The 26,744-nt window shown below is 53.6% G+C and overlaps 8 protein-coding genes across 8 annotated transcripts; 4 read left to right on the forward strand and 4 right to left on the reverse strand.

Moving 5' to 3' along the window:
* Positions 1-165: 165 nt before the first annotated feature.
* PG986_003440 (uncharacterized protein) lies at positions 166-3,942 on the reverse strand (the record flags this gene model as incomplete). The annotated part of the gene is made up of 3 exons (XM_066839662.1): positions 166-533; positions 595-3,877; positions 3,940-3,942. The coding sequence occupies 3 exons, from the start codon at positions 3,940-3,942 to the stop codon at positions 166-168; spliced, it is 3,654 nt and encodes a 1,217-aa protein (XP_066704726.1).
* Positions 3,943-5,487: 1,545 nt separating this feature from the next.
* Positions 5,488-6,962, forward strand: PG986_003441 (aldo/keto reductase; the record flags this gene model as incomplete). Its single annotated transcript, XM_066839663.1, has 4 exons — positions 5,488-5,593; positions 5,656-5,981; positions 6,108-6,548; positions 6,672-6,962. The coding sequence occupies 4 exons, from the start codon at positions 5,488-5,490 to the stop codon at positions 6,960-6,962; spliced, it is 1,164 nt and encodes a 387-aa protein (XP_066704727.1).
* Positions 6,963-7,261: 299 nt separating this feature from the next.
* On the reverse strand, positions 7,262-8,296 carry PG986_003442 (uncharacterized protein; the record flags this gene model as incomplete). The annotated part of the gene is made up of 1 exon (XM_066839664.1): positions 7,262-8,296. One exon carries the CDS (start codon positions 8,294-8,296, stop codon positions 7,262-7,264), a length of 1,035 nt encoding a protein of 344 aa, XP_066704728.1.
* Positions 8,297-8,931: 635 nt separating this feature from the next.
* Positions 8,932-10,265, reverse strand: PG986_003443 (uncharacterized protein; the record flags this gene model as incomplete). Its single annotated transcript, XM_066839665.1, has 2 exons — positions 8,932-9,910; positions 9,973-10,265. The coding sequence occupies 2 exons, from the start codon at positions 10,263-10,265 to the stop codon at positions 8,932-8,934; spliced, it is 1,272 nt and encodes a 423-aa protein (XP_066704729.1).
* A 5,069-nt stretch (positions 10,266-15,334) lies between these two features.
* On the forward strand, positions 15,335-17,255 carry PG986_003444 (cytochrome b-245 heavy chain subunit beta; the record flags this gene model as incomplete). The annotated part of the gene is made up of 5 exons (XM_066839666.1): positions 15,335-15,450; positions 15,515-15,769; positions 15,833-16,242; positions 16,304-17,122; positions 17,179-17,255. The coding sequence occupies 5 exons, from the start codon at positions 15,335-15,337 to the stop codon at positions 17,253-17,255; spliced, it is 1,677 nt and encodes a 558-aa protein (XP_066704730.1).
* Positions 17,256-18,099: 844 nt separating this feature from the next.
* Positions 18,100-20,047, forward strand: PG986_003445 (F-box domain-containing protein; the record flags this gene model as incomplete). Its single annotated transcript, XM_066839667.1, has 4 exons — positions 18,100-19,128; positions 19,164-19,301; positions 19,382-19,897; positions 20,000-20,047. 4 exons carry the CDS (start codon positions 18,100-18,102, stop codon positions 20,045-20,047), a joined length of 1,731 nt encoding a protein of 576 aa, XP_066704731.1.
* Positions 20,048-22,980: 2,933 nt separating this feature from the next.
* On the forward strand, positions 22,981-24,403 carry PG986_003446 (xylose reductase; the record flags this gene model as incomplete). The annotated part of the gene is made up of 3 exons (XM_066839668.1): positions 22,981-23,131; positions 23,496-24,286; positions 24,368-24,403. 3 exons carry the CDS (start codon positions 22,981-22,983, stop codon positions 24,401-24,403), a joined length of 978 nt encoding a protein of 325 aa, XP_066704732.1.
* A 531-nt stretch (positions 24,404-24,934) lies between these two features.
* PG986_003447 (adenylate cyclase) lies at positions 24,935-26,171 on the reverse strand (the record flags this gene model as incomplete). The annotated part of the gene is made up of 2 exons (XM_066839669.1): positions 24,935-25,857; positions 25,901-26,171. 2 exons carry the CDS (start codon positions 26,169-26,171, stop codon positions 24,935-24,937), a joined length of 1,194 nt encoding a protein of 397 aa, XP_066704733.1.
* Positions 26,172-26,744: the final 573 nt, after the last annotated feature.

The raw sequence follows: 26,744 nt of genomic DNA on the forward strand, positions 1-26,744 counted from the left end.
CTCTTATGCATGCTCATGAAATGGTAAAAGGGGGCAATTCTTCATCAAGTCATGGGTTCTTTCCGCACTCGACGTCCTTCGCGTATTTCTCCCAGCTTCAAAGTCGTGGCGCAAAAAGGAATTTCAAGGTCCAACTTCTATCCCTCTCTCCTTCTCTCTTGTGAATTACCAATCATCCTCGTCTTCCTTCCTATGCTGCATCGCGTTCTGGCGGGCCTTCAGGGCATCGGCAAGTGAGCCCGCAATGCTCGGGGTCGGGGTGTTACTCCGACTACTGTCCGATCCACCATTGTTCATGCTCATCGCCGAGTCCCGCGCTTGGAGCGCAGGAGGCTTCTTGCCCGCAGCTGGTCGCTTGGCCGGGGGCTGAGGGGGCTTTGGCTTCGCCTGCGCTGCAGCCGCACCGTTGGCTGCAGGAGGAGGGGGTGGTGCTCGGGGCGCAGGAGCAGGAGCAGGAGCAGCGGCCTTGATCTCCTCAACATACGCGGCCGGTACCCACGCTTGCCCAGAAGCATTCTTAGCTAGCCACCAACCTGTGTCTTGTTAGCACACAAAACGTTCTTACATACATGAGTAAAGGCGGAATAAGCTTACCATTGTTCTCCTTCTGCACGACTTCGATAATATCGCCCGCCTTGATTGTCAGTTCGTTCTCCTTCTGTCCCGCGAAGTCGTAAAGAACCTTAGCCTGCATCTTGGCTTTCGCGGGTGGGGCAGCAGGAGGAGGCGGTGGTGGAGGCATCCGGGCAGTAGAAGAAGTGGAGTTCTGATTCCGCGTATGGCTTGGGAGAGTGGTCGTGGCCGCAGCAGGCGTAGGGACTGGGCGCGGCGTCTGTAGCGAGGCTGGACCCCGTTTTGTAGTCGACGAAGCGGCCGGTCGGGTGTTCTGGACTCGAGCCGGTCTTCCGTTGGGGCCACCGGGCTTGATGAGCTTGCCCCGAGTAATGGGCCTCGGCGGTACAGGCTTACCCTTCGGTGTCGGCTTCGATGTCGAGCTGGGCGCCTCTCCCTGTTGGGTGTGCACTGTGCTACTCTTGTAAAAGTCGACGGGTTGCTGTGAGTCCTTGACTACCTTGATGAGCTGCATCTTCCCTGGCTTCTTGGCATACTCGATAGACTCGCCAATCTTAAGGGTAAAGCCACCAGGCATGCAACGTTGCATTTGCGTGAACAGCTCCGTCTTGAAAACACAGTTCAACAATGGATCGGCTTCTTGGGGAGAACCGACACCCAGGGAGAACCAGTCATCTCGGCAGGTGGAGGTGCCAATGAACTTGATAGCTCCAAGAGGTATTTGGCGCTCAACGATAATCTGCACTTGGTGGTTGACGAGGGCCTGGGCAACAATGTAGAACTTGCTGTTCGTGACGATGAAAATACGGGGACTGGGCTTGCTAGATCGTCCGAACTTGTGTTCCAAAACCTCTCCACGGCATGTGAATAGAGCCTTCTCGTTAGCGGACAATTGCATGCCACTGCGGATCTGGGAGCCTGGTCCCGCAGCAGCGTTGATACCAAGGTAGTCGCCCAAGAATCGCCGCGAACCTAGCAGACTGTATCTGCGTCTCTCCTTGCGACCCTGCAACACCTGGTGGCCCTGGTCACGGAGTTGTAAGTACTCAGCACCGGTTCGCTTCTTGCGGAAGAAGCGCTGAATTCTCGTGGCAGATTCGGCGCGGTATGCGAGGTACGCTCTCCACATTCTCTGGATACGTGTGGCCATGTTGTGCCAGTACCGGTCACGCATAGTCTCCAAGGCGAATAGTGTCTCGGGCGACTTGATGAAGGCTTTCGTGGTACCCAACTGCCATTCCTCTTTCGGGATGCTTGTATCCTTCAGAATTTGCTTGACAGCAGCCTCCTCGGAACCTGACCATGTGTACTCGCCCGCATAAGACGTCGCAGGCGACAGTAGGAAGAAGCGCTCAACAAACTTTTCGAAGTTTTGTCGGTAAGCGAAACCTGCACGGCGAATCCTGACGTTCTCCTGCAAACCAAGATATTTGACTTGATGCAGGACATTGGGCACGTTGTACTCTGTCGGCGATTTGTTCTCATTGGGCTTGACAGTACGAATGTACGATGGCTGACATTTCATCAATGTTTCCACCAAGGCATTGGCCGATGTCCTTATCCGGTCTCCAGCAGTGGGGGGCAGTTTCCTGTTATCCTGGTCGACCTGCTGAGGGAACAACGTATGCACAAATCGGTTTTGGCTTTGCTGGAACAGATTCTGAACTCCCTTGAGAAGCTGGTCTTTGTTCTTGTCGGTGATGCCTTCGACAGTGTAACTCACATCACCAGCGTAATGCTTGATGATGAAGCTGCCTTGTCGGGGGGTCAAATGGGGATGGCTCATGCCGTTGATACTCTGCATGAACGTGCGGTCACAGGCAGCCGGATCGGCGTGTGCCGTCTTGGTCGCATCCTTCATGGCCGAGAAAAGACCAACAGGTCGGATTTGTTCAATCAGATCGCACACCACCTTGTTGTCGAAGTATTTGATTGGCGTCCATTGGATCTGTTCTCGAGCGTATTCCTCCTGTTCGGCTTTCAGGGTCAACTGAATGAAAATCTGCTGTAGTTTTTCATTGACGTAGTTGATGCACAGCTGCTCGAAACTGTTCTTCTCGAAAATCTCAAAGCCATAGATATCAAGAATGCCGACATTGTTATCTGTAGCCTGTTTTGCCTTCAGCGACTGGTTGATTCGAGCTACTATCCAGTCGAAAAGGTTGTAGTAGATAGCCATAGCCAGGGCATCACGGGTTGCAGTTGCCTGAGCAGGATTCGCAGGCGACTCAATGACCTCTCCGCTTCTCGGGGTCAAAACTCGAATGGTGATGCCTTTGATCAGTGCTTCCGGTGTAACTTCAAGTAGATATGCTAAGAAATCCACCACGCTCTGGTCGGCCACTTGAGCAAAGCTGTCGTCGCCTTCGATAAATGTTATGTTTCCGCACCACAGGATGGCGGAGATCATGCGGAACACCTCGTCCTGCTCCCCCTGTGTAAGGCCGATTATACCCATGGCCTGCAGAGTATCCTTGAACTCCGCCAAGTCGTCGATCCCATCAACATCGAAGCATTTCGACCGACTCAGGTAGGCATATGTATTGGGTTGTTGTATACCGAACGTCGACCTGTAGTTCTCTGAAGCACCCTTGGTGAATTGGTAGAAAATGTGGAAGTTTCGTTCGTTGACAATCTGGCCCACGACTCTGCTCTTCTCCAGGAGGTAGTTCGTAATATCGGCGCCCACTGGTTCTCCATTGGCGTTGAAGTGGATCTGGAGGTATTTACCGAAACGTGACGAGTTGTTGTTTCGCAATGTCTTCGCATTTCCGAAGGACTCTAGAAGCGGGTTGGTGGCCAGCACCATGTCTTTGATCTGTTTGATGTCTCCATCCTCTCCGCCGGACACGTTCGCAATGTACTGCATTATGCGCTTGGCCGCTTCTGTCTTTCCGGCTCCCGACTCACCCGAAATGATCACACACTGGTTCTCCTTGTATGCCTTCATGTTGTAGTAGGCGGACTCGGCGATCGCGAAAACGTGCGGCGGCATCTCGAGGCGGTTCTTGCCTTTGTAGGAGTCGAGGACCTGGTCGGTGTAGATGCCGAGGTCTCGGAAGGGGTTGACGGAGACCAGCACATGGCCAATGTAGGTGTAGATTTCGCGGCCCTCGAATCGCTTCTTCAAGTTCTCGTTGATGGCTTCGTTGGATACTTTGCTGAGCAGTGTCAGGTCGGAAACGCCAATCTCCTTCTTCTTGCTGGTCTCGAAGGTAGCCTTCTTGGGCTTCGCGCCGCCTCCTGAATCTCCACCGCCGCGGGCGGCCTGGGCCGCCTTGTCCTTGGGGCGTCTACTGATACCCTGAATGCACAAACATCGTCAGTCGCTGGGATCGATCGCGGGGTGGCGTGTTGTTGTCTCACCATCTTGGGCACGCATGAATCGAGCAAATCCCAGAAGCAAACACGTGGAGGTTAGTTGGGCGCGAGTGAAGGAGACGGGAATCACTGGATTGATTATGTAGTATCACGCGGCCGTTGCGAGAGGGCAGGGGCTTCAGCACTGGTGTTTTGGGAGGTGGAAAGTGAAGGGGAAAAGAGTATAATAAGTCTGCCTAACTCCAGGTTGCCAAATGCAAGTTGTCGCAAGTGAGTGAGATGCATGTACGCAATGCTTGGGGCTTGTCCCTGAATGCAGGGCCAAGATAAGAGGCGGTGCAGCCGATGCAGCTCCCCCGCCTCCCCTAACCATTGGGTACCAAGGTACCTACCTACTTAGTAGGGGGATGTACCTAATTAAACTTACATGAACACGTCAAGTGCTTACCTAATTGAAACGGCCTAACCAGCCTAACTAAGGCTACCTGACAAAAGGCGACCAATTATTAGGTGCCAGAGCCGGATTATCTCCCGGAACGTTGATCCCGATTCTTCCCCGGTTCTGCTTGTATTTGCAATTCCTTCCATGGAGAGCCCCCGGCTCGTGAGCCGTCCTGTTCCCATGACAATGCAACCTCAATTGCGGATTGGCTGGTAGGGCAAAGACGTCTGTTCGTTCGCCCATTGCACATATTGCGATATGCGCTGCACTCACTATAAAGTCGGCTTTGGCTCAAGATGCGCACATGGCAACACCCAGTATGCGACGATAACTGCCGCTGTCTAATCTGGAAGCAAGTGGTCGGAAGATATATACATGTATGTAAGTATAAGTAGGTACCCGTATACTACCTTAGGTAAGTAGGTATATACCTCCCTTCCTGCTGTACCCATACGTCAAAGTGATACTCAACCCAAAATACTTGGAACAAACCCCAGAACTGACTCAGTACGCCGGTGACGAAAAGATTTTCTTTTACCACTGCCATGACTTGGAAATGCAATTTTTCTTTTTCTTTAATCGGCCAAGGTCAAACTCAATTCCAAGAAATGCCTAGAGAAAAAGCATTGGCAACCTGGCTTTTATCGCTTGTCTGCCTGCCCCATTGCCCTATGGACTGGAGTTAACTCTTATCTCCTTGGTTAGATGCTTGTGTGTGAGGCCGGACTTTTGAGCCAATCGAACAGCCCGCAAGCTGAACAGCAGTATACATTCTGACCAATCAGATGTTACGCGTTTGAGTCAGGGGCAGGCGCCGCTAAACTCCAGCCCGGAGGAACCTCTCTTACTTGAAGCATGATCCTCCGGCCTTGGATTCTACTTAGTACTCATGATGTATGATGGAGTTAGCGATACCTTCAATTGTCCGGAAAAGTGCGATGAGCAAAACAGCTCGTCCTCTGCTTTGAAATCAGACATAACGAGGTATCGTGATTTATGTGAAAAAAAGTCCGGCATCATGGCATTATAAATAGAGCGATGGGGGAGCACCATTCGGCAGGTAATCCCAATCTCTTCTGGACAACTTCCACTTCATACGCAATACTTTAGTTACCGATTCAATACCAAAACCGCTACAATATTCTAGCAAAATGGCTTTCCTCCCGCCTCCAGTGCCCAAAAGCCTCCTTGGCAGACACCGACTGCTGGCGCCGTCAGCATCCGTCCGAGTCAGCCCTCTGACTCTTGGTGGCATGAGTATGCCCTCCTCTCTGCATCGCTTCTGTCTTGCTCATAACTAGCTCACACGTTTGGTGTAGGCCTCGGCGAGGCCTGGAAGATGGGAATGGGCGAATGTACCAAGGAGATGGCCTTTGAGCTACTCGACACCTTCTACGACCTCGGGGGTAACTTCGTTGACACCGCCAACATGTACCAGGGAGGCCAGAGCGAGCAGTGGATCGGCGAGTGGATGCAGAAGACGGGCCGCCGTCCGGAGATGGTTGTCGCGACCAAGTACACGATGAACCCCATGGTTGGCCACATGCAGCTCCAGCACAGCAACTTCGGCGGGACAGGAACCAAGAGCATGTACCTGTCCATCCACAGCAGCCTGAAGAACCTGCAGACCGACTATGTCGATATTGTATGGCTAAACCCCTTTCCCCCTTTCCCTTGTCCCTCCCTACATCTTACAGAGGCCCGCTGGCAAGCGAGGTAACATGTAAAAACAAAGATACACCTGCTAATACGTTGATCTTATACGCTACAGCTCTTCGTTCACGCCTGGGACTTCGCGACCGGCATCCCGGAGCTGATGCGCTCGCTCAACGTGCTGGTGGACCAGGGCAAGGTCCTCTACCTGGGCATCAGCGACGCCCCGGCCTGGGTCGTGGTGAAAGCCAACGCCTACGCGCGCCAGCACGGCCTGCGGCCCTTCTCCGTCTACCAGGGCCGCTACTCGGCCCAGGAGCGCGACCTCGAGCGCGAGGTCATCCCCATGTGCCACGACGAGGGCATGGCCGTCCACGCCTTCGGCACGCTGGGCGGCGGCCAATTCAAGTCGCCCGGCGCTGAGGATACGGGCTCGCGCCAGCTCCCGCCGCACCTCCGCATCGGGCGCGAGGCGGCGGTATCCAAGGTTCTCGACGCGGTGGCCAAGCGCCATGGGGTCCACATCACGGCGGTCGCGCTGGCTTATGCCATGCAGAAGGTAAGTGACGGGTCCAATCTCTTCATCTATTAGTCTATGTCTCTGGACGATAGCTACCTACCTTGCTTGTTCTGGCAAGAAAGAAAAAAGCATTCACTAAACAGCCTCTTTGATTCACTCTAGACTCCGTATCTGTTCCCCGTTGTCGGCGGCCGCAAAGTCGAGCAGCTGAAAGCGAACGTGGAGGCACTATCCCTAGAGCTGTCGCCGGAAGACGTTGCCGAAATCGAAAAGGGGTACGACTTTGACGTAGGCTTCCCACACAACATACTCAACAGCAACAGCACCATGGTCAAGGGGCCGCAAGACGTCACGCTGCTGGCTGGTATGGGACATTTCGACTACGTGGCATCTCCATCCGCGGTCAAACCACACAAGGGGGAATTGACTGCTGCGTGGAAGGCGCCAGCATAGCTGACTGAAGAACCATCACAGACCACGGACAGCACAGGAACACTTCAGAGAGTTTTACTAGATAGTACTTTCATTGGTTAGCCCAGCCGCAAATTCCTTTCATTGCGCTTTATTATTACTCACGATCTCATCCATGTGTCGTCTGCGGCACTCTTTGTTTTCTCACCCGAAGTGCCTGATATAGTATCGACTCGTGATGTGTAAGACGGCCAATGAGCTGTGGCGTATCCTGGCAGTCGGACAACCGCCCTCAGCGTGGTTAATCGAAAGACTTATCGTCGAATCTAGTGCGGCATGATTCAGGGGTCCACCGGTCTCTTCAAAATCTGGAGCACGACAGGTTTCTCGGGGCTGGCGTTTCTCTTGCGAATTTGTCGTGGGTTAGGCTGTTTCCCCTTCGATCCCGTTGCTGCCTGGGAGCCACGCTGCCGTCCTCTTCGTTCCTGGTTCCGGGAATTCTGGTTGGGGTTGTACAGAGTCCGGCCGCTTCCTCCTTGGCCCCGACCCCGGCCTTGGGCACGGCCCCTGCGCCCTTGAGGGAGTCCTCCCTCGTGACCATCTTCAATGCTGATGTTCTCGAGCCATGACTCGATGCGGGCGATCAAGTTCTCCTTATGGAGCCTTTGAGCCTCCTCGTCCCGGGCCTTCTCCGTGGCGGACTTGGCGGACTCTTCGACGGATTCGTTGTACTGCCTCTCGTACTCTGCCATCTTGTCTCGGAGCGTCTCGAGCTCTCGCTTCTGAGGGACGTCCACACCGATCCAACTGGCCTCCCCGCCAGGAGTGGTGGTATGGCGCTGTAGGACCTTCAAGGGCGGGAAGAAGTACTTATCCTTCTTCTCGCCTTCGCGGCCGAGGACGAACATGATGGCGAGATAGTCGCCTATGTCTGACCGCAGCGGCGGGTAGATATAGCGTCCCCACCAGGCGCCGCTGTCGTTGCCCACGCGCATGACACTGACGCACTGGAGCAGGCGGTTGATTATCAAGCCGTGTGCCTCTTCTTCGGGTATTGCCCAATCCTGCTCGCGCTCGCACGGAGCGACCGTGAGCAGCGGGACCTTGTACGAAGCGTTCCGGAATAGATCAACATCTTCCTTGTCATGTGCGATTTCAAAGCCGCTGTTACGACTATTGTTGTGGCTCATGATAAATCCGGGGTCCAGAGAGCTCATTTCAACATGATAGCCACCCCAGAGCTCGTCCGAAACGATGCTACGGATGGTAGATAGGATCGTGGCATCTCCCCAGTCTGTATGGGGCTGCTCAAGAAAAGAGCGCATACCTTGCACGAACTCGGCCGGTAGGTCGTTTGCTTGGCGCGCGCCCGCCATGTTGGGTGTGTGACACGGATGGGATGCACAGTGGTGCGGTTCTTTGTGTGCGCGTGTGTCAGATGAACAGTTGCTCTCGTTTCGATGCAAGAGAGTATGGGCCGCCAGTGACATTTGTAGGAAATGTTTCAGTCGGGTAAAGTCCTTTTTCCACAATGAGCAAGCAATTGATAATGGACAAAGAAAATGTGAGACCTGATGGGCTGAGGATGGACAATGTCTTTTAACGGTTGGTGGTAGATGTGGAGTCACATGGAAAGCTTGACAAAGGAGATAGGGACATTGAGTTTGTGGTTGTCCACAATGTGACTGAACCTGAACTGGCGATAATTATTGGGGTTTAGCTGACTGGCCAGCTAATTAGTTGTATTCACGTTATACAACAACAACATGCCAGCTTTAGGACGACTAAGAGGGGGGTTAATGTCGAGTGAACCACACAAATAAATCACACCGGACTTTTTTTTTCCTTCTTCAAAACGTGGTTTTCAAGCCATATTATCGAGGGGCTCTCTGTCTAATAGGGGCAATGTAGGCTGGAACATGCTGAGCCATTGCAACTCAATCTCGCATGTTGTTAGCCGTCTCCGGGTGGTTTTGCCATGCCACTTTCCCACGTGGGAGATTATGCTCGCTCAAAAGTCCAGCACGAGGGATCGTGCAATCATGGGAGCGAATCGTCTGTTGTACCTTCTCCGATCTGCCCCCGTCGCCCGGTTGACATAGCGATCCATCATCCAGACACCCCACGTTTCCCAGATTGTTGCCCTCAGCGACTCGCCCGATACATCCACCAACAGCCTTGAGAGAGGAAGTGCTTGGTCTTGGTACGTCTGAAACACCGCATCGAGCTCTGCGGTGCTCGGTCTGGTGATATTCTGGCGACGGACAAGCCCGTGTAAGCCATTCACTAGTGCAACGAGACCTTGGACACCGCCATTGAAGCCGAAAGCCAGATTGGGAGCGACCTTGGTTGCCGAGTCGCCGACGAGCACAATGCGTCTGCCGAATCGATGTTCGACCACCCCCTCCTCGACCACAGTCATTCCAGAAGATTGATGGGCTTCATATACATCCTGCAGACGCAAGCTGTCTGTGATGTGCACGTGTGCCCATTTATCAACAAACCGTGCTTCGTCTTCCTTATTGTATCTTTTCCGCGGCGCTTCCTGCGTTGAGAAGGCATGTCTTTCGTACCAGAAGAACCACGCTTTTTCTTTGCCCACAAAGAGTGACGTAGACATGCCCGTACCATGCGCCTCCCAGGAGGTTCCCTCAAGCATGCCGGGTAACACCGAGACTGCGCCATATAGGAGAGTGAAGGATGCTGAGAAGGGCCGCTCGTTCGTCACCAGTGGCAGCAGGGGTTGCTCAAGCTGGCTATATGTTCGCATCTGATGTCGTACTCTACTCGAACTACCATCCGCGCCAATGATGATGGATCCGCACTCGGTTGTGCCATCCGCGCATCGTACCTCGCAGGTGTCGTGAAGGGCTTGGATATCAATCACCTTTTTCTTAGCATAGACGCATTTCTTAATGCCATCTTCAAGGGTGTCGTAGAGACATCGTAGCAGATCAGTTCGATGGACCATCACAAAAGGATGACCATGACTACAGCAATCAGTAAGTAAGATACCAGATAATGGTAACAATAGGAATCCTACTTAACCTACTTGGTTCTCATCCAAGTGAACCTAGGGTGGTCTTTGAAGATGTAGCCCGAATGGGTCATGATCAATTTCCGGGTCAATGGGCTCCAAAGCTTCTGGAGAGGCTCCAGCAATCCGAGTTGGTCGAACACTCTGACGGTGTGAGGATATACACCGATACTCGCACCATGCTCTGGGAAGAGGCTGTCCCGCTGTTCTAACACCACAAAGTCGATCTTGGACTTGGCGAGCATGTGGGCAGCAAGAAGCCCGATTAGGCCTCCTCCCACAATGATGACTCGAAACGACTTTTCCATCTTTCACATCACCACCGCAACTGGGAAAGTCTTGGAGCTGCTAGAAAGCTGAAAGTCGAGCGGTTACGTACCCGTCAGTGCCTGCGAAATTGCCCCATCGGAAGCTGCGTCATGATCTCGAAAACTCTCAGCTCCGATGTGAACACAGATTGTGGGTCGCATGGTGACGGTATAGGGGCACGACAGGTTAAGCGAAATACTGTTGGTTCCACAAAGCCTGGCCTTACGGCTGGATGTAGGTATGCTGTGACTGCGGCAAGAAATGAATACGGTATACGGCCAGTAGAGCACAGACATACTTCTTGACAGCTTACACGCTCAAGTCAATTATCTTATGTATTGCCTGTGCCCAAGAGGCTTTGGTTCAAGCCGTCAGTATGATGATAGAACATGTAGTTATCAGTGAAGTAGTCAGTCACTATGGCCCTCAAGCTCTAACCTACAATTATCAGTATCTTCGGCCAACTGTTGCATCCAATGGCAGCAACTAATCTAAACCGCTCATATTGTGCCACTTTGTTAGCAACACAGCAGCCTCGTTCCCAGTCATTTGGATTTGCGACCAAGACCGTCGGGCCCGAAATGCCCCAGCCCGCCGTCAATATTCTGGACTGCAGTCCATTATGTGCCAGCTGACATGGGATTTTCGTGCCCATGTTTGCCCAGAAGGTCCAGATCAACGAGTTGGCCATCAATGGCTCCTCATCGAGTGTATAGAGTAATATTGAATCTTGGGGTTCACGTTTTGAACAAAACCTTGAAGTCTCCGTAACCTTGCACGAACACTAAGCCCTGTTAGATATATGCTCACTTGACAAACAGCGACAGCTACAGACTATACCCGTACCAGGTATAGCAATGCTGTCAAGGTTGTATGCAGGCTTCCGATAAGATGGACGAGGGCCTTACTTTCCCCGAACCATCCTTGACGATCACCTGCCAGATTCTATCGGGGTTGTTGCTCTCGACAATAATTGCCAGGTTCATAGGCTGGGCAGGTGAATTGCTAGCCCGCTAGTGAGCCAGCGTTGTCATTTCTGTTGCGCAGTCTTGCAGCATGTAGCACACGTAGGCATGGCCTCCCCGAGCAACTGAGGTCTGCGTTGGGGTAGCACGGCAGTTAGAGTCATGGATACACCGGCGCCGTTAGGGACACTGGCTTGCAGTGTCATGTGCCGACACAGACAAACCGGCCTCGGCCATTCGATATAGCGACCGAACCGAGAGCGTAAGGCGCAAGCATTCTGCCAAGGGTATGACAAGCAACCAGTTCTCAAAAGTTACCTCAGGCCATAGTGTGATAGAACAAAGGACGTTCTAGAATGCGGTGCTGTCGAACATGGTTCCCTTGGGCATGTAGGACTCTCCGAAGCTTCTCACCATGGCAAGTCTTCAAAAGGGCAGAGTTGGCGATGTCCAGTTGAAGTGAATGAGGAAAAGCCACTGCTCGCTCTGGTGATGCCCCCCTTCACTTGGCATGCCAATAAGCTTGGCCCGTTTTGAGACGGCTTCAAAAGTCATCCCTCCTCAATCCTCATTCGGGCATCGCGAGCGCAACAGGTCACCTAGCCTGCCTGTGCATCAATGCCATACCATGAAGAAAACATCCTGTCCAAAGCCCCAGTCTGCCAATGGAACTCCGAGGAGAAACAGATATGGAAAGCAAACCTCTGCCAGACGACGGCCATCGTGGAGTTGAGATGAGGACGGGGACGGGACAGTGGGCCATGTCACCTTATTTTTTTGAAGGCAAAACAAGACGCGTGCGGATGACAGACGATGCGAAGGGGCATGAATCCTGTTGAAGAAGGATTTCCGCCTAATGACACACGACCTGGAAACGCAGGCCGGCAAGAGAGATGAAAAATGCAGCAGTGACCGACGCTAACACGTACAATCCTACTGGACGGACTAGAGTCCGTGTCACAACGGCGTTGCAGGTGTGGGGTTGCTCCAACGTGCCCCTGTTCTCTCGTGTCGAGGCTCTGGTCTTCTAACGTTTTGGGTGGTTTCAGATCGCTGGATCCAGTACGACTACGTATTAAGCTTGGTTTTCAATAAGCTTAACGATCTGCACGCTTCACGAGAGCAGGCATTTTGCAAGCATTGCGACCCAGCCTTCTCAAGAGGCCCAAGAATCAACTGCTGTTCTGTCCTGTCTGGGTAATCGGCATCCTTCCAAGCAAAATGCCTTGTTCCAGAGCTACGTGATCATCCTGCTCGGGAAGCCTTCGTGCCGTGCTGTGGAAAGCAAGACCCAGACCAGTACTCCGTAGACCTAGGATCTTTGTTGAATGATAGAGGAGCTGCCAAGGCGGGGCCTTCTCTAAGGCAGTGATAGAGACGGCTTGTGCGTTGAAAGAGAGAGAGAGAGAGGAGAAAGAAATAAGGCCGAAATAGGCAAAGCACTCCCAAGGGGACCTGTAGCCTTAGGGTGTGTGCCTGCCAGCCATACCTGCCACCCGTCGTAGCATGAAGAGCGCACATTGCTGGGGCCCCTTGATGTGCAGCAAACTGACGAGAAATCGAACGATGTCGAAGAGAGCGGAAAAGCACAAGACTTATATGTCGTTGCCCAGTTCTGTGCCAAGGCATGAGGCTCACTGCTTTGCACCAGGTTACGTGGACTGATTATATAGGATATTGCCGTCATTCACTGCGGCTCTGGCTCTGAGAATGGCCTGATCAGAAAATCGTACGACTTTGTTTGCACCCCATGTCTAAGCTTAAAATCTGGCAGTGTAGGGTCGGGACTGTGGTGTTTGGCCATTGGATAGAGTTACGTCGTCTGTTGTTTGTCGGGAGGAACGTTGGAGACGCAGACGGGGGAACGGTGGGTGGGCATCGCCCTTGCGGCTTGCCCCCGCATGGAACTTTTTTTTCCTTCTCGCATCAGTAGCTCGCATGGAAAAAACCCCCGGTCGCCAACCCATGCCATGGTCGCAGCACGTTTGTAGCATCGTCGCCCGCGACCCTCCCTGAGACCCCTTAAAGACCCCCTTCCCAATCACAAATGCTTCGGTAAGCCGGCAAATAATAGAATTGCAGATTTAAGCATGACCCAGCGTGCCGCAACTCTGCCCAAAGCAGATTGCTGCAATTGGCCCTCCCCGAGTCCCCGTCCATTTTAGCACGCGGGTACCACTCAAGATATAAGCATACAATTTAGCGAGTGATGAAGGTTATTTTGGGGGGGGGTTCGTCAAGATGCTTCTGGATGTTGGACGCTGGATAATCGACAGAACATCGCATCGCGGCTGAACTTGGGCAAGATCAGTATAAACCACTTTGCAGTGGTATATCAACAACCAATGTCGATTGTGTCCCAAGCTGGCAAAGGACGGTGTCTATCATACAGCGCCAATGCCCTTTCCCGCCCCTCGCTTGTGCATCTGAGCAGCATGCCCAGCACTGTGTGAGGTGTGAGGGCTCGAGGTTGGCCTACTGGCTGGCCCTTGGTTTTGGTGGTGCCTTGGCGGCCAAGCAGCAGGATCCCCACCGTGTGCAACCTTCACGGCCATTGGCCCCAGTTAAGCGCCCGACAAGCTGTCACGTCCTAAAATTGGCCCAAAATGGCCCAGAATGTCGAGGCCAGGCACGAATTTGCAGCTCTTGCATTGGGCCATCACCAATGAGTTCCCGCATCGCCAAATGAAGGCGCTAAACGAGCATCGTATGTATATTCCCAGAGGGCAATGGGGAATTCGTCCGCTCATTGTGATTTCTCTCCTCTTTCCGACTCTCTGGGACGCAAGATCAGCCCTCTCACCTTCCCGAACTCCTGATTTCTCCCATCTCCGTCATATTCGCCTCGTCCCGCCCGCCGCGCCCGCTTCTGCAGTATCTCCTGACCCCTGCCGAAACAACCAAGGCGGCTCCAGAGCATTCAGCCCGAGCATCCCTCAAACGCATCTCGTCTCAACCCGTCCACCACCAGCCGGTACTCGCTGCAAGGTAGAATCTTGAGTAAACTGAATACCTACTGCCAGACCGAAAAGAAAATCATTGCGCCGGATCGATCTGATACCTCTCCAGTCGGCTGCGAAACCCGCTATTGCGTCTGATCTTCCATACTATCATCGTCTGTCAACCGTCTCTGGCCTTGCCCCGGGTCTCATAGTCATCCTATTCTGGTCCCCGTCGCCTGCCCTGTCACTGTGCCTGCTTGCTATCGCAACGCAAGGCAACGCCCACTTTTGGTCCGTGGTCGAGCTAGGTAGCCAAGCTGCACCTCACATCTGACGGTACACACTGCAAACCCTGCCCGAGAAGGCAGAGAAGATAGGCTTCATCCCCGACTAGACGGACAATCAGGGACACGCTATACCCCATCCCTGGTACCTCCGTTCTACCACCCAAGTTCCACCTAGGTTCAAACAGTGGCGGTGGTTACTTTGAGTGGACAAAGAGGTTTCATGGGCCGCTGACATCCGATCAAATCGGTCCCTCTTTCTACTGCATTCGTACTCGTGGGTCATTACTCGACCGCCGGTACCAAGCAAAAAGACGGTTCATCGAGCTGCCGGATCTCCATGAACTGACGCTTCGCTATACCCTGGCACCCCGTTGGGAATAAGCTCTCCCCATCAACCCATCTACCCCTGCTCAACTCAATCTAGCATCGTCCTTTATGACTACCTGACCTCCCATCATACATCGCCTGGTTTCCCTTCTTCTATCCCCTTGCTTGGCGAACTGGACATAGAGGTTTCTGCTTCAACTTCAACTCGAGAGCCCTTCTAGTCCACCATTCTTTTCGTCCGCTGCTGGCTCAGATCGCTCTTTTTAACCTCATTGCTTTTTTTATTAGTTTGTTCGTGTTGAATAATAGGCTCTTTTAATCCGGGGGACGTCAAAGAAAGGAAAACGAGATCGGCAATAACCTACCTGCCAATTTAACAAACCGAAGAGGATCACGACGCCGCGTCACTCGTTATTCCCTCGATACGGTTAGCCAACGATTGCCTTTCTGGATATACCAAAAGACCACACCAAGTCGGTATTGTCGCAGGTCGACACTTTAATCGAGATTGAGTACTGGTAAAGAGGTGGGAGTACCAATCGGCAAGATGGGTGGCTCATCAGAGAGCCTCGGCAGCTTGGTGAAGAAGCAGTTCACCACGAGCAAGATCATATTCCACATCTTGTTCTGGGGAATGCATTGGGGCATGTTCGCATTCGGCTGGTAAGTCCCTCATCTTTTCGGCTGCCCGGCCGGGTACGTCAAGAAACGACTGACACGTCTTTAGGTATAAGCAGTTTGCCACGCCCGCACTGGCTCCGTTAAACACCCTTAGATTCTCCGTATGGATGTCCAGAGGTGCTGGACTGGTCCTTTCAATTGATGGAACTCTGATCTTACTTCCGGTATGCCGGACTATAATGAGATGGATCCGTCCGAAGCTCAGGTTCCTGCCATTGGACGAAAACCTGTGGTTCCATCGTCAAGTCGCGTACGCCATGTTGATGTTCACCGTCATCCACGTCTCGGCCCATTATGTCAAGTAAGTGGAATCATCGGGCTCGCATCACTCTGGTGGGAATTAACTAACGGTCATTCATAATAGTTTCTATAATGTTGAAAAGACCCAGATTCGACCCGAAACTGCCATTCAGATCCACTACACCCAGGCTGGTGGTGTTACCGGTCACACCATGTGCTTGTGCATGCTGCTAATGTACACGACAGCGCACCATCGCATTCGACAGCAGTCTTTCGAGACTTTCTGGTATACCCATCATCTGTTTATTCCTTTCCTGTTGGGCCTTTACACCCACACCACTAGCTGCTTCGTGCGCGACACAGCCGACCCGATCTCCCCCTTCGCCGGCGATGAATTCTGGAACCACTGTCTTGGTTACGAGGGTTGGCGATGGGAGCTCTTCGCCGGCGGCTTTTACCTGATCGAGCGCTTGTACCGTGAGATTCGAGCCAAGAAGTCCACCAAGATCACTCGCGTCGTCCGCCACCCCTATGGTATGTGCCCCCTTACCAAATCGCAACTGTTAGTGAGCGTTTTGCTAACGTGATCCGCCAGATGTCGTGGAAATCCAATTCAACAAGCCGTCTTTCAAATACAAGGCTGGCCAGTGGCTCTTCCTACAGGTACCCTCGGTTTCTGCCTACCAGTGGCACCCCTTTACCATCACCTCGTGCCCTTACGACCCTTACGTCTCCGTCCACGTCCGTCAAGTCGGTGATTTCACTCGGGCGCTCGGTGACGCTGTTGGTGCTGGCCAGGCCCAATCGAAACTTTACGACGGAGTTGACCCCATGGGCATGTACGAAGTCGCTCTTCAGAACGGCCAACAGATGCCCCTCCTCCGAATCGATGGACCGTACGGTGCTCCCGCCGAGGATGTCTTCGACAACGAGATTGCTGTCCTTATCGGAACTGGTATTGGTGTCACGCCGTGGGCCTCCATCCTGAAGAACATCTGGCACTCTCGCAACGGACCCAACCCGCCTACCCGACTCCGACGTGTGGAATTCATCTGGGTCTGCAAGGATACTGGCTCGTTCGAGTGGTTCCAGACCCTTCTGTCATCACTTGAAGAGCAAAGTGCGGAGGCTGCCAGGGTTCCTGGAAGCAACGGCATTGAGTTTTTGAAGATCCACACCTACCTGACCCAAAAGCTGGATATTGACACCACACAAAACATTGTGCTCAACTCTGTCGGCGCCGAGGTCGACCCTCTTACCGAGCTTAAATCTCGTACCAACTTTGGCCGCCCTGACTTCCGCCGTATGTTCGAGACGATGCGTGATGGTATCATGGACCGCACCTATATCAACGGCCTGGAGAGCAGTATGCAAACCACTGTCGGTGTATACTTCTGCGGACCTTCGGCAGCTGGTAAGTCTAAATCATCAACTCTATTCTTATATGACCCTGGCTAACTCGCTCCTCAGCACGTGACATTCAGAAAGCAGCTCGGACGGCGACGAGTCGTGAAGTCAAGTTCCGCTTCTGGAAGGAACACTTCTAGATGGACTTTTATGGCATAGATTAACTGTGTGACGAGTTTTACAATCCCACCGCTTCTTTTTAACGGTTCTGGCAACTCTGGTCCTAACCAAATGAGCAATGACATGTTCCAAGGAGACGAGCGGAAAATGTCAGGTCGTGATGGCAGTGGCAGTGCATCGGTTGAATCCGGCATACAATATGGCACTCGATTTCTGACACACGAGGCAGACAGCATTATACGGGAGTGGGCGGGGGAAACAAGGTGTCCTATTCTACACTATTTACCATGATCGAATTTACATTGTATCAATCACCACTGCCGATGTCTTGTCGTATTATGAGTTCTCGACATTTGTGAAGTTCCTCCATCTTGAGTAGGCGACCTTTCGTTCCATCAAATTGGACGAACGAATGAGATGAAGTGGGAAGTGAGTTTCTAACTTGGGACGCTATTTCCCAAATGGCGGGGCATCATTCGCCGCGGCATACTTATTTAGTAAGTGGAGTTGATACGTTGGAATAGTCTGAGGGACTTTGGGGGAGAAAGAAATGTCAAAGTCACGCGAGACGCAGACGCAAATAGATTCTGGCGCCCCGCCCAAGTCAGAGGATTGCAATCCGATGTTTTTCGAGACCCTTGATAACGTCATGTTTCAGATCATCTCGGGGCGCCTTTCCCCTACCTACTGTCTGACGTCAATTACACAATCCAACCAACGACGAACCTCCCTTCTTGATTGAGCGAATCTGCAGTGGAGACCCTGACTCAGCGCCTCCTACCGGAAGGGACATCCTTACAGTTCTGGTTGGTCAGTGAGGAAGGAAAAGAGGAAGAAGACGGAGCAAGGAGATCAAAAAGTGAGATGCAGAACGCTACCTGGCCGGTAAGCCGGTTGACCTGCGGCTTTTGTGGCTTCGTCAACCCCCATCTCAACACTGGCGCCGCGACCTGGGCCCCCTACTACCGCGCCGTCTACTGCACCGGAGACCCGGATGATGTCGATCCCACTACCACACTGGGCACCGCCGCGTCCGCCACAATTGGCAGCAACCGGCCCCAGCTGTCGGGCGTCGGCTACCACCAAGTGAACAGCGCCGAGAACTCGGTACCGCCGCTGGCGCACCAGCGGTACAATGACCCGGACCTGGACCCTTCCACGTGCGTCACCATCCGGGACATCAGGCCCCCGGGCCCGGACGTGCCGCCCGACGAGCGGGCCGGGTACGCCTGGGGGTTCTTGTTCCACGAGGCGTGCTGGGCTCTGCTCGAGCAGGCGCTCAAGCCGGACGACATGAACGCCGCCGCGGGCGCGGACGCGGGCAACGGTAACGGTAATAGCACCGCCGTCATCGAGGCGCTCTGGCGCGTCCTCCAGTCGGTCCCCTGCGGTACCGAGCTGCCCAACTGGGGCCACAACTACGGGGGGCTCTACATGGGCACCGTCAAGGACCAGTGCAAGGGCGAGCACTTTGTCCTCATGGGACCCAACTCCAACCTCGTCATCCCCAGCACCTACGCCAATCCGTTCCGGATCCCCGAGGTCCAGAAAATTGTCGAAAGCTTCAGGATACGGCTCGACGATGTAATAAAAGAATCCGTGGCAGCGGCGGCGACTGCGACTGTTGGTGCTGGTACTCCCACTGCCCCTTCCAATGAAACTCCCCCGTCCATCGAGAGGAGCAACGGCGGTGTCGCGTCTCCTATTGGCGGTACAACCAAAGCGAACGGCGACCCGTTTGCCCGCCTACCCCAGGAACTTCGGGAGCTCCTGCTGTGCTACCTCGCGACGCCTGACGTCGCGAACCTCCGCGCGGCCTCGCGGGAGATCGCCGGCCTGCCGCTGAGCCAGCCTTTCTTTCGGTCGCGCTTCTGGCCGGGACGCGAGCTGCACGTCTTCTTTGACGCGTTCCTGCTGCCCCCGCCGAGATGCGCGGCACCGACTGGGCCCGACTGTACCGGCACCTCAAGACGAACCTGCGGTACAACAAGGTTGGCCTCGGGGAGCGAAACCGCCTCCGCATCTGGGCCCAGACGGTGAGGCCGCTCGCTGACGCTATGCGCTTCGTGAACAGCATAGGCCCCTTGGAAGGAATGATAGGAGGGGGGGAAGAGGCCAGACGAGGACGATCGGCTCCGATCTCAAGTGGAGGTGGTGGGACCTCGACGCCCCGGAGCTCATGATGGACTGGAAGGCCGTCAAGACGGCGCGGTGCCGAGCGCCGGAGGACTTCGGCGAGCTGGGCCGCGTCCTGCACCGGGCCGAGGTCGAATTGCCCGCGAACCAACCTTTACGCGGTATCTACGTTTCACTTGTGCCCTTTTTCGGTGCGCGGTACATCTCGGGGTTGCGGTTCGTCTTTGAGCACGGTGGCGGTGGCGTCGCAGCCGCCGATGTCGAACTGGGCTACGTCCTGCGGGGAAAGAAACAGCAGCAGCATTACGCGGACACCGGGTGCGAGGAATACCTCGCGGTCAACGGCGAGACCCTCGTGGGCTTCTACGCGGCCATCGACGAGTGCGGATTCCGGGCCCTGTCGCTGCTCACGGCGAAGAACACAATGTCGGAATACGTCGACTGGGTCGGCGAGCTGGGCGCGTTGCCGGCTGTCGCCATCAAGGCGAGGGGCGCCGGACTGCGACGCGTCAGGGCTGCTTTTGACGTAAGTATTCTTTCTTCTTGCCTGACGTTCCATTCTCCCATTCTGCATTTCTGGTCGGGTACGAGAGGCCTAAGCAATGACTGACTCTGTTTACACATCTAGGGCTTTCGGATGCAGGCTTTGTTTGTGCCTGCGGTGGAATCGGGTTAATAGTCGACTTTCTTCTTGTTGTACGAGCTAGATCGAGGATCTCACCCTTGATTAGCGAGAGAAATACGGCCTCGTGTTGCTGATACGTGGTACATATCGGGACTGTGCAGATATCAAAGAAATCAATTCAGAAATGACATGTCGTGCACCATACACTTGTGTCCTGTCTAGACTGCCATTGTTGGTCCTGAGCAACCCCTTATTCCTTAAGTAGTTTTGACCTTTCCTGTCTCTAAGTCTATCTTGGAAACATTAAATGAACGGCTGGCTTTGCTCATGCTGATAGTATTCCACTTCCCTCGTTACTGGAGATTTTCCCTGTCAGGGCCTATTTGCTGGGACCTATGCCATTCTTCCCAGAACCTGCAAACGTTACTGACTTTCCTTTCTTGGAAAAAGGTGTTGTCTCAGCCACGGCGATAGCATGTTGGTGATTATCAGGGGATTTCCCAGCGTCAGGATCCCCTTCGTCCGGGATGATCTCTGTTACACTGTGGTCGTCTGAGGGCCTCCCAAGTAACGAGGAGAGCTTCGTTCGGATATTCTTTATTGCATTTCGTAAACCCATTGTGGATGAATTCCAGAGAGTTGGGGAATAATGAGTTATTATGTCAACCTACTGTGGATGTCTTCTAAAATGCGTATGTTCGAATCGAACTTTTGGGGCAGGCAGACAGCTGAACTGGCTTCTTATAAGTTGCTGGCCTGGCAGCTCTTGGATTGCTTCAAGGCAGTCTCGTGGCATATTTCCCAGCCCCCAAACATCATGACATCAAGTGGGAAAACAATCAAGCACAATTATCAGGTCATCAGTGAAAGAAGGAGGAAGGTGAATGACCGCTATCCAGTGATGTTGGTTCTGGCGGACCTGTTCGTAGCTTTGTTGGCAGTTGCATCGAGATTCAGACAACGAGAAAAGTCGACTCTTGCATGGTGGTTGGCAAACTTCAGTTTTGCATTCTTTTTAGATATTCTTTCTCCAGCCAGTTTCAGCAGGGGCCACTCTGTTCATAGGCTTCCACGGCCAGATATCTTGGGCAAGTCGAATGACGCATTGTGTTTGCGAGAGCTGGAGAGCAGATACCAAACAAGTATCGCTGCTGGTATCATGGGCTCATTCGGGTTGACGAGACTGGTCGATCATTTGACTCTCCGGAATTGACCGGCTAGTACATATACGTACATATAGACCGAGTTGTATCCGTTCGATCGTGGAGATATACGGCCCGAATAGACTCGTAGTCATGTCCTCTAGACTTTCCAACGGTGGAGAGGCAAGAGGCACGTTAGGTATATCCAAGATACAGTGAGTGATAGTGTGCCTAAGCCCCACGGGGACAGCATCATCATACGGTCGTCTTGGGACCTCACATACTTTTGTGGGTGAAGGAACGAGATAGCACTTATGCCGGCTTGCGTAACGTGAAGACCTGGGCAGAATCTGTCGATTGACACCCACGCGTCTGCTGGACCTGCCGCCAGGCCCGGTGTGTATACAGGTGCTACCCAGAGAGTCAGACGTTAATGTTCAGATATCCCACTTAGAGACGTGGGTTGTTGCTGGATGTGATTGGTCCTCAAGTCAACTATCACGCGCAGTTCGTAAGAGTGCGCAAGCATTGGTCGCCTTGCATTGGCAGCAGTCCCCTCGGAACCAGTCAGAGAACAGGCGCCATACCATGCAATGCCTATCCCATGAAGAAGAAAAAAAATCCCACGATGACTGCGGTGCTTGGCCAAAAACTGGAGCCAAAGAGGCAGATGGTTCAATGTTGAATTAGCCGCAAGTGGAACCTCGACCTTTCTCCGGCTTTAGGCTAAATAGCAGCGGCAGAAGGAAACCAAAGCTATGTGGAAATTCTGGGGAGTCTCGGCCAAATACTTCCTTCGTCTGTACCAAAGGTGGAAACAACAATGGCCATCATCAGGTCTGCAGTCAAGGATGGAGAGAGGCTCGTGGGCGTCAAATCGTGCCATTTTCCAGGCCCGTCTGTCGTCCAGCACGTTTCCCGTACCTTGACAGGCGCACGCTAATGGGGAATGGAAGTTTTCGAAATGCACGTCTGGTCTGGTTGCATGCTTTAGGTTAGTGCCTGACCCCCAAACAGTTGGAGAAAATGGATAATCAGCGAGGGGCAGCTCCCCCACTATCCACCGACAACACCCCGCAGTGATTGGGCGTGGCTAATACCAAATGCTGTGTTTCCAGGTCTTGCCCATCATCAATCAACGCACGCCTTTACTTGTATGTACACACCATACACGGCCCCCCTCGTGATGGATCGAATGAGTATCTTGGAGCCCCCTTGGATGGGGGGGGGACCACCTGGCAACGGCGACCAGTCCCGGCTTCACATCTCAGGCTCTGATTTGCGCGTTTAGCCAATAACCTTTGCGCCCAGAGTCTCTTCTCATCATGTTTCTGATCTGGCGTTACCTAAAGGGCGTCCATCCATACCCATCTGCACCCAGGCTGATTCTGGGCCCGGCATGGGACGAGGAAGAGGAGGGGGAGTGTTCCTGAGGAAGCGAGGTGCGTGGGATTGATTGCCCGCCTGCTTCGGATCTGTCTGGGTCCCACGCGGGTATCTCTAGCGTCACCTACTTCCTCTTCTCTGCAAGAACTGGCCGGGCTGAGGCGATCGCACCAGCTATCTTGGGTGTCTAGCCACTTCCATTGGTGTCCTTGCGTCTATCCAGAGGATGGATTCCCCCGTCGTATGGCAACTCGATGAGTCCACTCGACTGATATAAGAAGGCATGGCCTTCTTCCCAGACACTCGAACTTGGCGTTCTCGTTCCCTCTTCTCACTCTCATACCCATTCCCCCTTCCAAACACCTCCTATACCCCTTCTTCCATCGTGTAACTGAATACAAGTCCGTCACTTGAGATACTCTTCATATTCCCCTGTCGAACAGACTTATACACATTATGGCTCCAACGATCCCAACTCTCAAGCTCAACAGCGGTGCTGATATGCCCCAGGTGGGCTTCGGGCTGTGGAAGGTTGATAATGCTGTTTGCGCCGATGTTGTCTACAACGCCATCAAGACTGGCTACAGGCTGCTCGATGGAGCTTGCGGTAAGTGACGAAGCATTTCGTACTCGCATACACCCTTTCAACTCCACCACACGTGCTCGGGGGTTTATCAACCTTCCTGCAGTTCCCCTTTGGGATGGATGATCTGCAGGTTGGACGACTGGCCTCTATACCCCTAAACCCCAATGCCCGGTATGCCGCGCTTAAGAGCCCTCCTCCAAGGTACCCCCTCCATCATTGGACGTTGGAGAGCGAATTACAATGACCCCATCATATGGACCCCTGTTTTCCACGGCGGAAAATGGAGCTTTAAGACTCTTGGCATTATTTAATTCCCCAATTCTTTGGCTTGACGATGTATAAAAGAGTATATCGCTAATAAAGCATCATTCTTGCCGTACAACAGATTATGGCAACGAGAAGGAGTGCGGCGAAGGTGTTGCGCGCGCCATCAAGGATGGCCTTGTCAAGCGTGAAGAACTCTTCATCGTGTCGAAGCTGTGGCCCACATTCCAGGACCCCGAGCAAGTGGCCCCCGTGGTGAAGAAGCAACTGGCGGACTGGCAAATCGATCACTTTGACCTGTACCTGATGCATTTCCCCGGCGCCCTCAAGTTCGTCGACCCTTCGGTGCGATACCCTCCGGGCTGGCACTACGATGGCAAGTCGCAGATTGTCAAGTCCAAGACCACGATCCAGGAGACGTGGCGCGCCATGGAGAGCCTCGTCGACGAGGGCCTGACCAAGGCCATCGGCGTCTCCAACTTCCAGGCCCAGCTGCTCTACGACATGCTGCGATACGCCCGCATTCCCCCGGCTACCCTCCAAGTCGAGCACCACCCCTACCTGGTGCAGCAGGAGCTTATCAACCTGGTCAAGTCCGAGGGCATACAGATGACGGCCTACTCGACCTTCGGCCCGGCCTCCTTCCTCGAGTTCCACTTCAAGCACGCCGAGAAACTGGTGCCCCTGATGCAAGACCCCACCATTCTCAGCATCGCCGTCAAGCACGACAAGAAGCCCAGCCAGGTCCTGCTCCGCTGGGTCACGCAGCGCGGCATCGCCGTCATCCCCAAGAGCACCAATCCCGAGTTCATGGCCGAGAACCTTGCTTGCTGCACTTTTGATCTCGATGAGGATGACATCAAGCAGATCACCGCCAAGGACGCAAACATCCGCTTCAACCAGCCCCACAACGTAAGTTGACACCACCTACTTTGACCCCCTATTCCCCTTCCAGTGACTCAGTACAAAGTGACTAACATCGTTCCTCTCCAGTACTTCGAGACCGACAAGATGTGGATCTTCGGTTAAAGCAGTGTTGATTGCCCCTTTTCACACCACCCATCTCAATCGGCTTATCAGCCCAGTTGCATAGATGTTCTGGTTGTTTCGTTCTCCGGCGCACCTAATATGCTCTCGTCATTGGTGGCATACATACATAGCTCCAATATAATGAATCATGAAGCCCCATTATTGCAAGCGACTGTGACGTATCCAAACCAGGCAACCAGCAGAAGCACGTTTCTGCGTGCAACGAAGTAACAACTCGGCCATTTGCGGACCCCAATACGCCCCGACATAAAACATGATAGATTCGCTGCGCTGCGTTGGGCTCTACTCTACCTGTAATCCTCGAAACGATCAACCACTGTTGGTTTCGCAAACATAACCTCTCCTTAACGCCTGGCTATGCAATGTGTAAAAAGAGAGTCCCACCCAGTCATTGCGAGAGAAAAAAGAAAGTGAGGACAGGACCATCTAGGCTAGGTTTGCTTCACGAACGCTTTATGACAGTCAGCATGTTGCGCCACCATCGTGGGGGATTTTCTGTGTAGAAGTGGTTCACTTACTGGCATCGATTTGTTGCAACTGCGGCAAAGCCAAGCGAACCTTGTTCCTATAGAGCGCGGGTTGCCTCAATTGCAAGGGGTTGCCCTCAAAGTAGACAGTCGTAAGCTCCTTCTTGTCGGCCAGGACCCGCTCGACGTCGGCAAAGTCGCCGATCTGGTTGTAGCTCGCCCAGAACTCCTCGAGGTGCGTGAGGCCCTCGAGCCCCTTGAGGCTCTTGACCATATTGTTGGAGATGTCGATGACGCGCAGGTTCGGGTTCCCGTCGAGGCCCTCGAGGGTGTCGACCGCGTTGTGCGAGATGTAGAGCTCCTCGAGCTGCGGGGCCTGGCGCAGCGGCGTCAGGTCCTTGATGCGGTTGGACTGGATGCTGAGCAGGCGCAGCTTGGGCAGGCCGTCGAGGCCCTTGATCTCGGCGATCTTGTTCTTGGCCAGCCAGAGCTCCTCGAGGTTCTTGAGCGAGTCCAAGTTCTGGATCTCGCGGATGCGGTTGGAGCCCAGCTCCAGCTGGCGGAGGTTGACCAGCGTCTCGAGGTTCTCGATGGTGCTGATCTTGTTGGAGACGAAGAACAGGTCGGTCAACTTAGTGAGGTGCGCGATGTGCTTGATGTGCTTGATCTTGTTGAAGCTCAGGTCGAGCGTGGTGAGCTGCGTCAGGTCGTCCAGGCCCCTGACATGTGAAATCAGGTTGTCGTACAGATCCAACTCCTCCAAGGTGGGGCCCAGGGAGGACAAGCCCCCGATGTGCTGGATGAGGTTCTGGCGCAGGCATAGGCGGGCGACCTTTTTAAAGCGTTCAAGTCGTAATGCTGGGATGTCGGCAATGCGCGCTTGGATTAGGGCAATGTCCTCGGTCTCGGGATCTTCGTCGTCCAGAATGTCTGCAGGTCGGGGAGAAAAGAAAAGCGCATAGTTAGCTGGCTGCTGTTTGGAAGGGAAAGGAGGTGACCTAGAACCAACCTTCGTCGGCCGATATCGATTCACCCGGCAAGACATTCTCGTCGTCAGAATACTCAGGGTCGGAAATGGCCTCGGGGTTCTGGAGCTGCGCGGTGCGGTCGACGCGCAATTTGCCGTCCCAGCCTTTGCTATCCGTGAGGCCAGGGCTTGGTGCGCCGTTGCCGTGATGGGCGTCGTCCTCGACCAGCTCGATGTGACGGGCGGGCGATTCGCGGCCGGCAGCAGCAGCGGCGGCGGCGGCGACGGCGTCTTCGCTGGTTTGCCCAGACATGATTTCAAATCGAGTGTGGGTATGATAGACCTCTGACGTAGTTTTGCAGATTTTGGGGATTGGAACGAAGCTGTCCTCGTCGGTGCGAAACTTTGCTTGAATTGCTTGCGGCGAAATCACGAAACTTGTCGGTGGGATCGAAGGTGCATTCAATTAAAGAAAAAAAGTTGCCTGCTGCTGATTGCTCGCTTGCTGATTGGGTTCCTACTCAACCCGGCTTGGTGGTGTGAAGGGGACGCATGAATGTTTACCTCTGGACTGGGCAGTAACTGGCAGAAGCCCGCCGCGGGGTTGTTTTTATGAATCCCCATAGAGCCATAGCCCATAAATCTGCATCTGATGATGGCTCATGCCTTATGCCTTGCTTGCTGCAGCTACTGCAAGCGTCGGGTGTCAGGGCAGTCCCAGCCTACCGTTTTCAAGGGTCCGTCCGCTAAGTCTCCCGCTAGTCCGCCTGACTTTGTCCCTCTACTGTTTTTTTCTTTCAATCTGGATAGTGGCCTCTTCATGCACGCCAGCGAGAAGCTGCAAGCTCAACTGCTGCAGCATCTTCACTGACTGACATCCGTTCGA

This window comes from Apiospora aurea (genome assembly GCF_038362705.1).
Source record: "Apiospora aurea strain CBS 24483 chromosome Unknown utg000002l_segment0_segment0, whole genome shotgun sequence".
Taxonomy (NCBI): domain Eukaryota; kingdom Fungi; phylum Ascomycota; class Sordariomycetes; order Amphisphaeriales; family Apiosporaceae; genus Apiospora; species Apiospora aurea.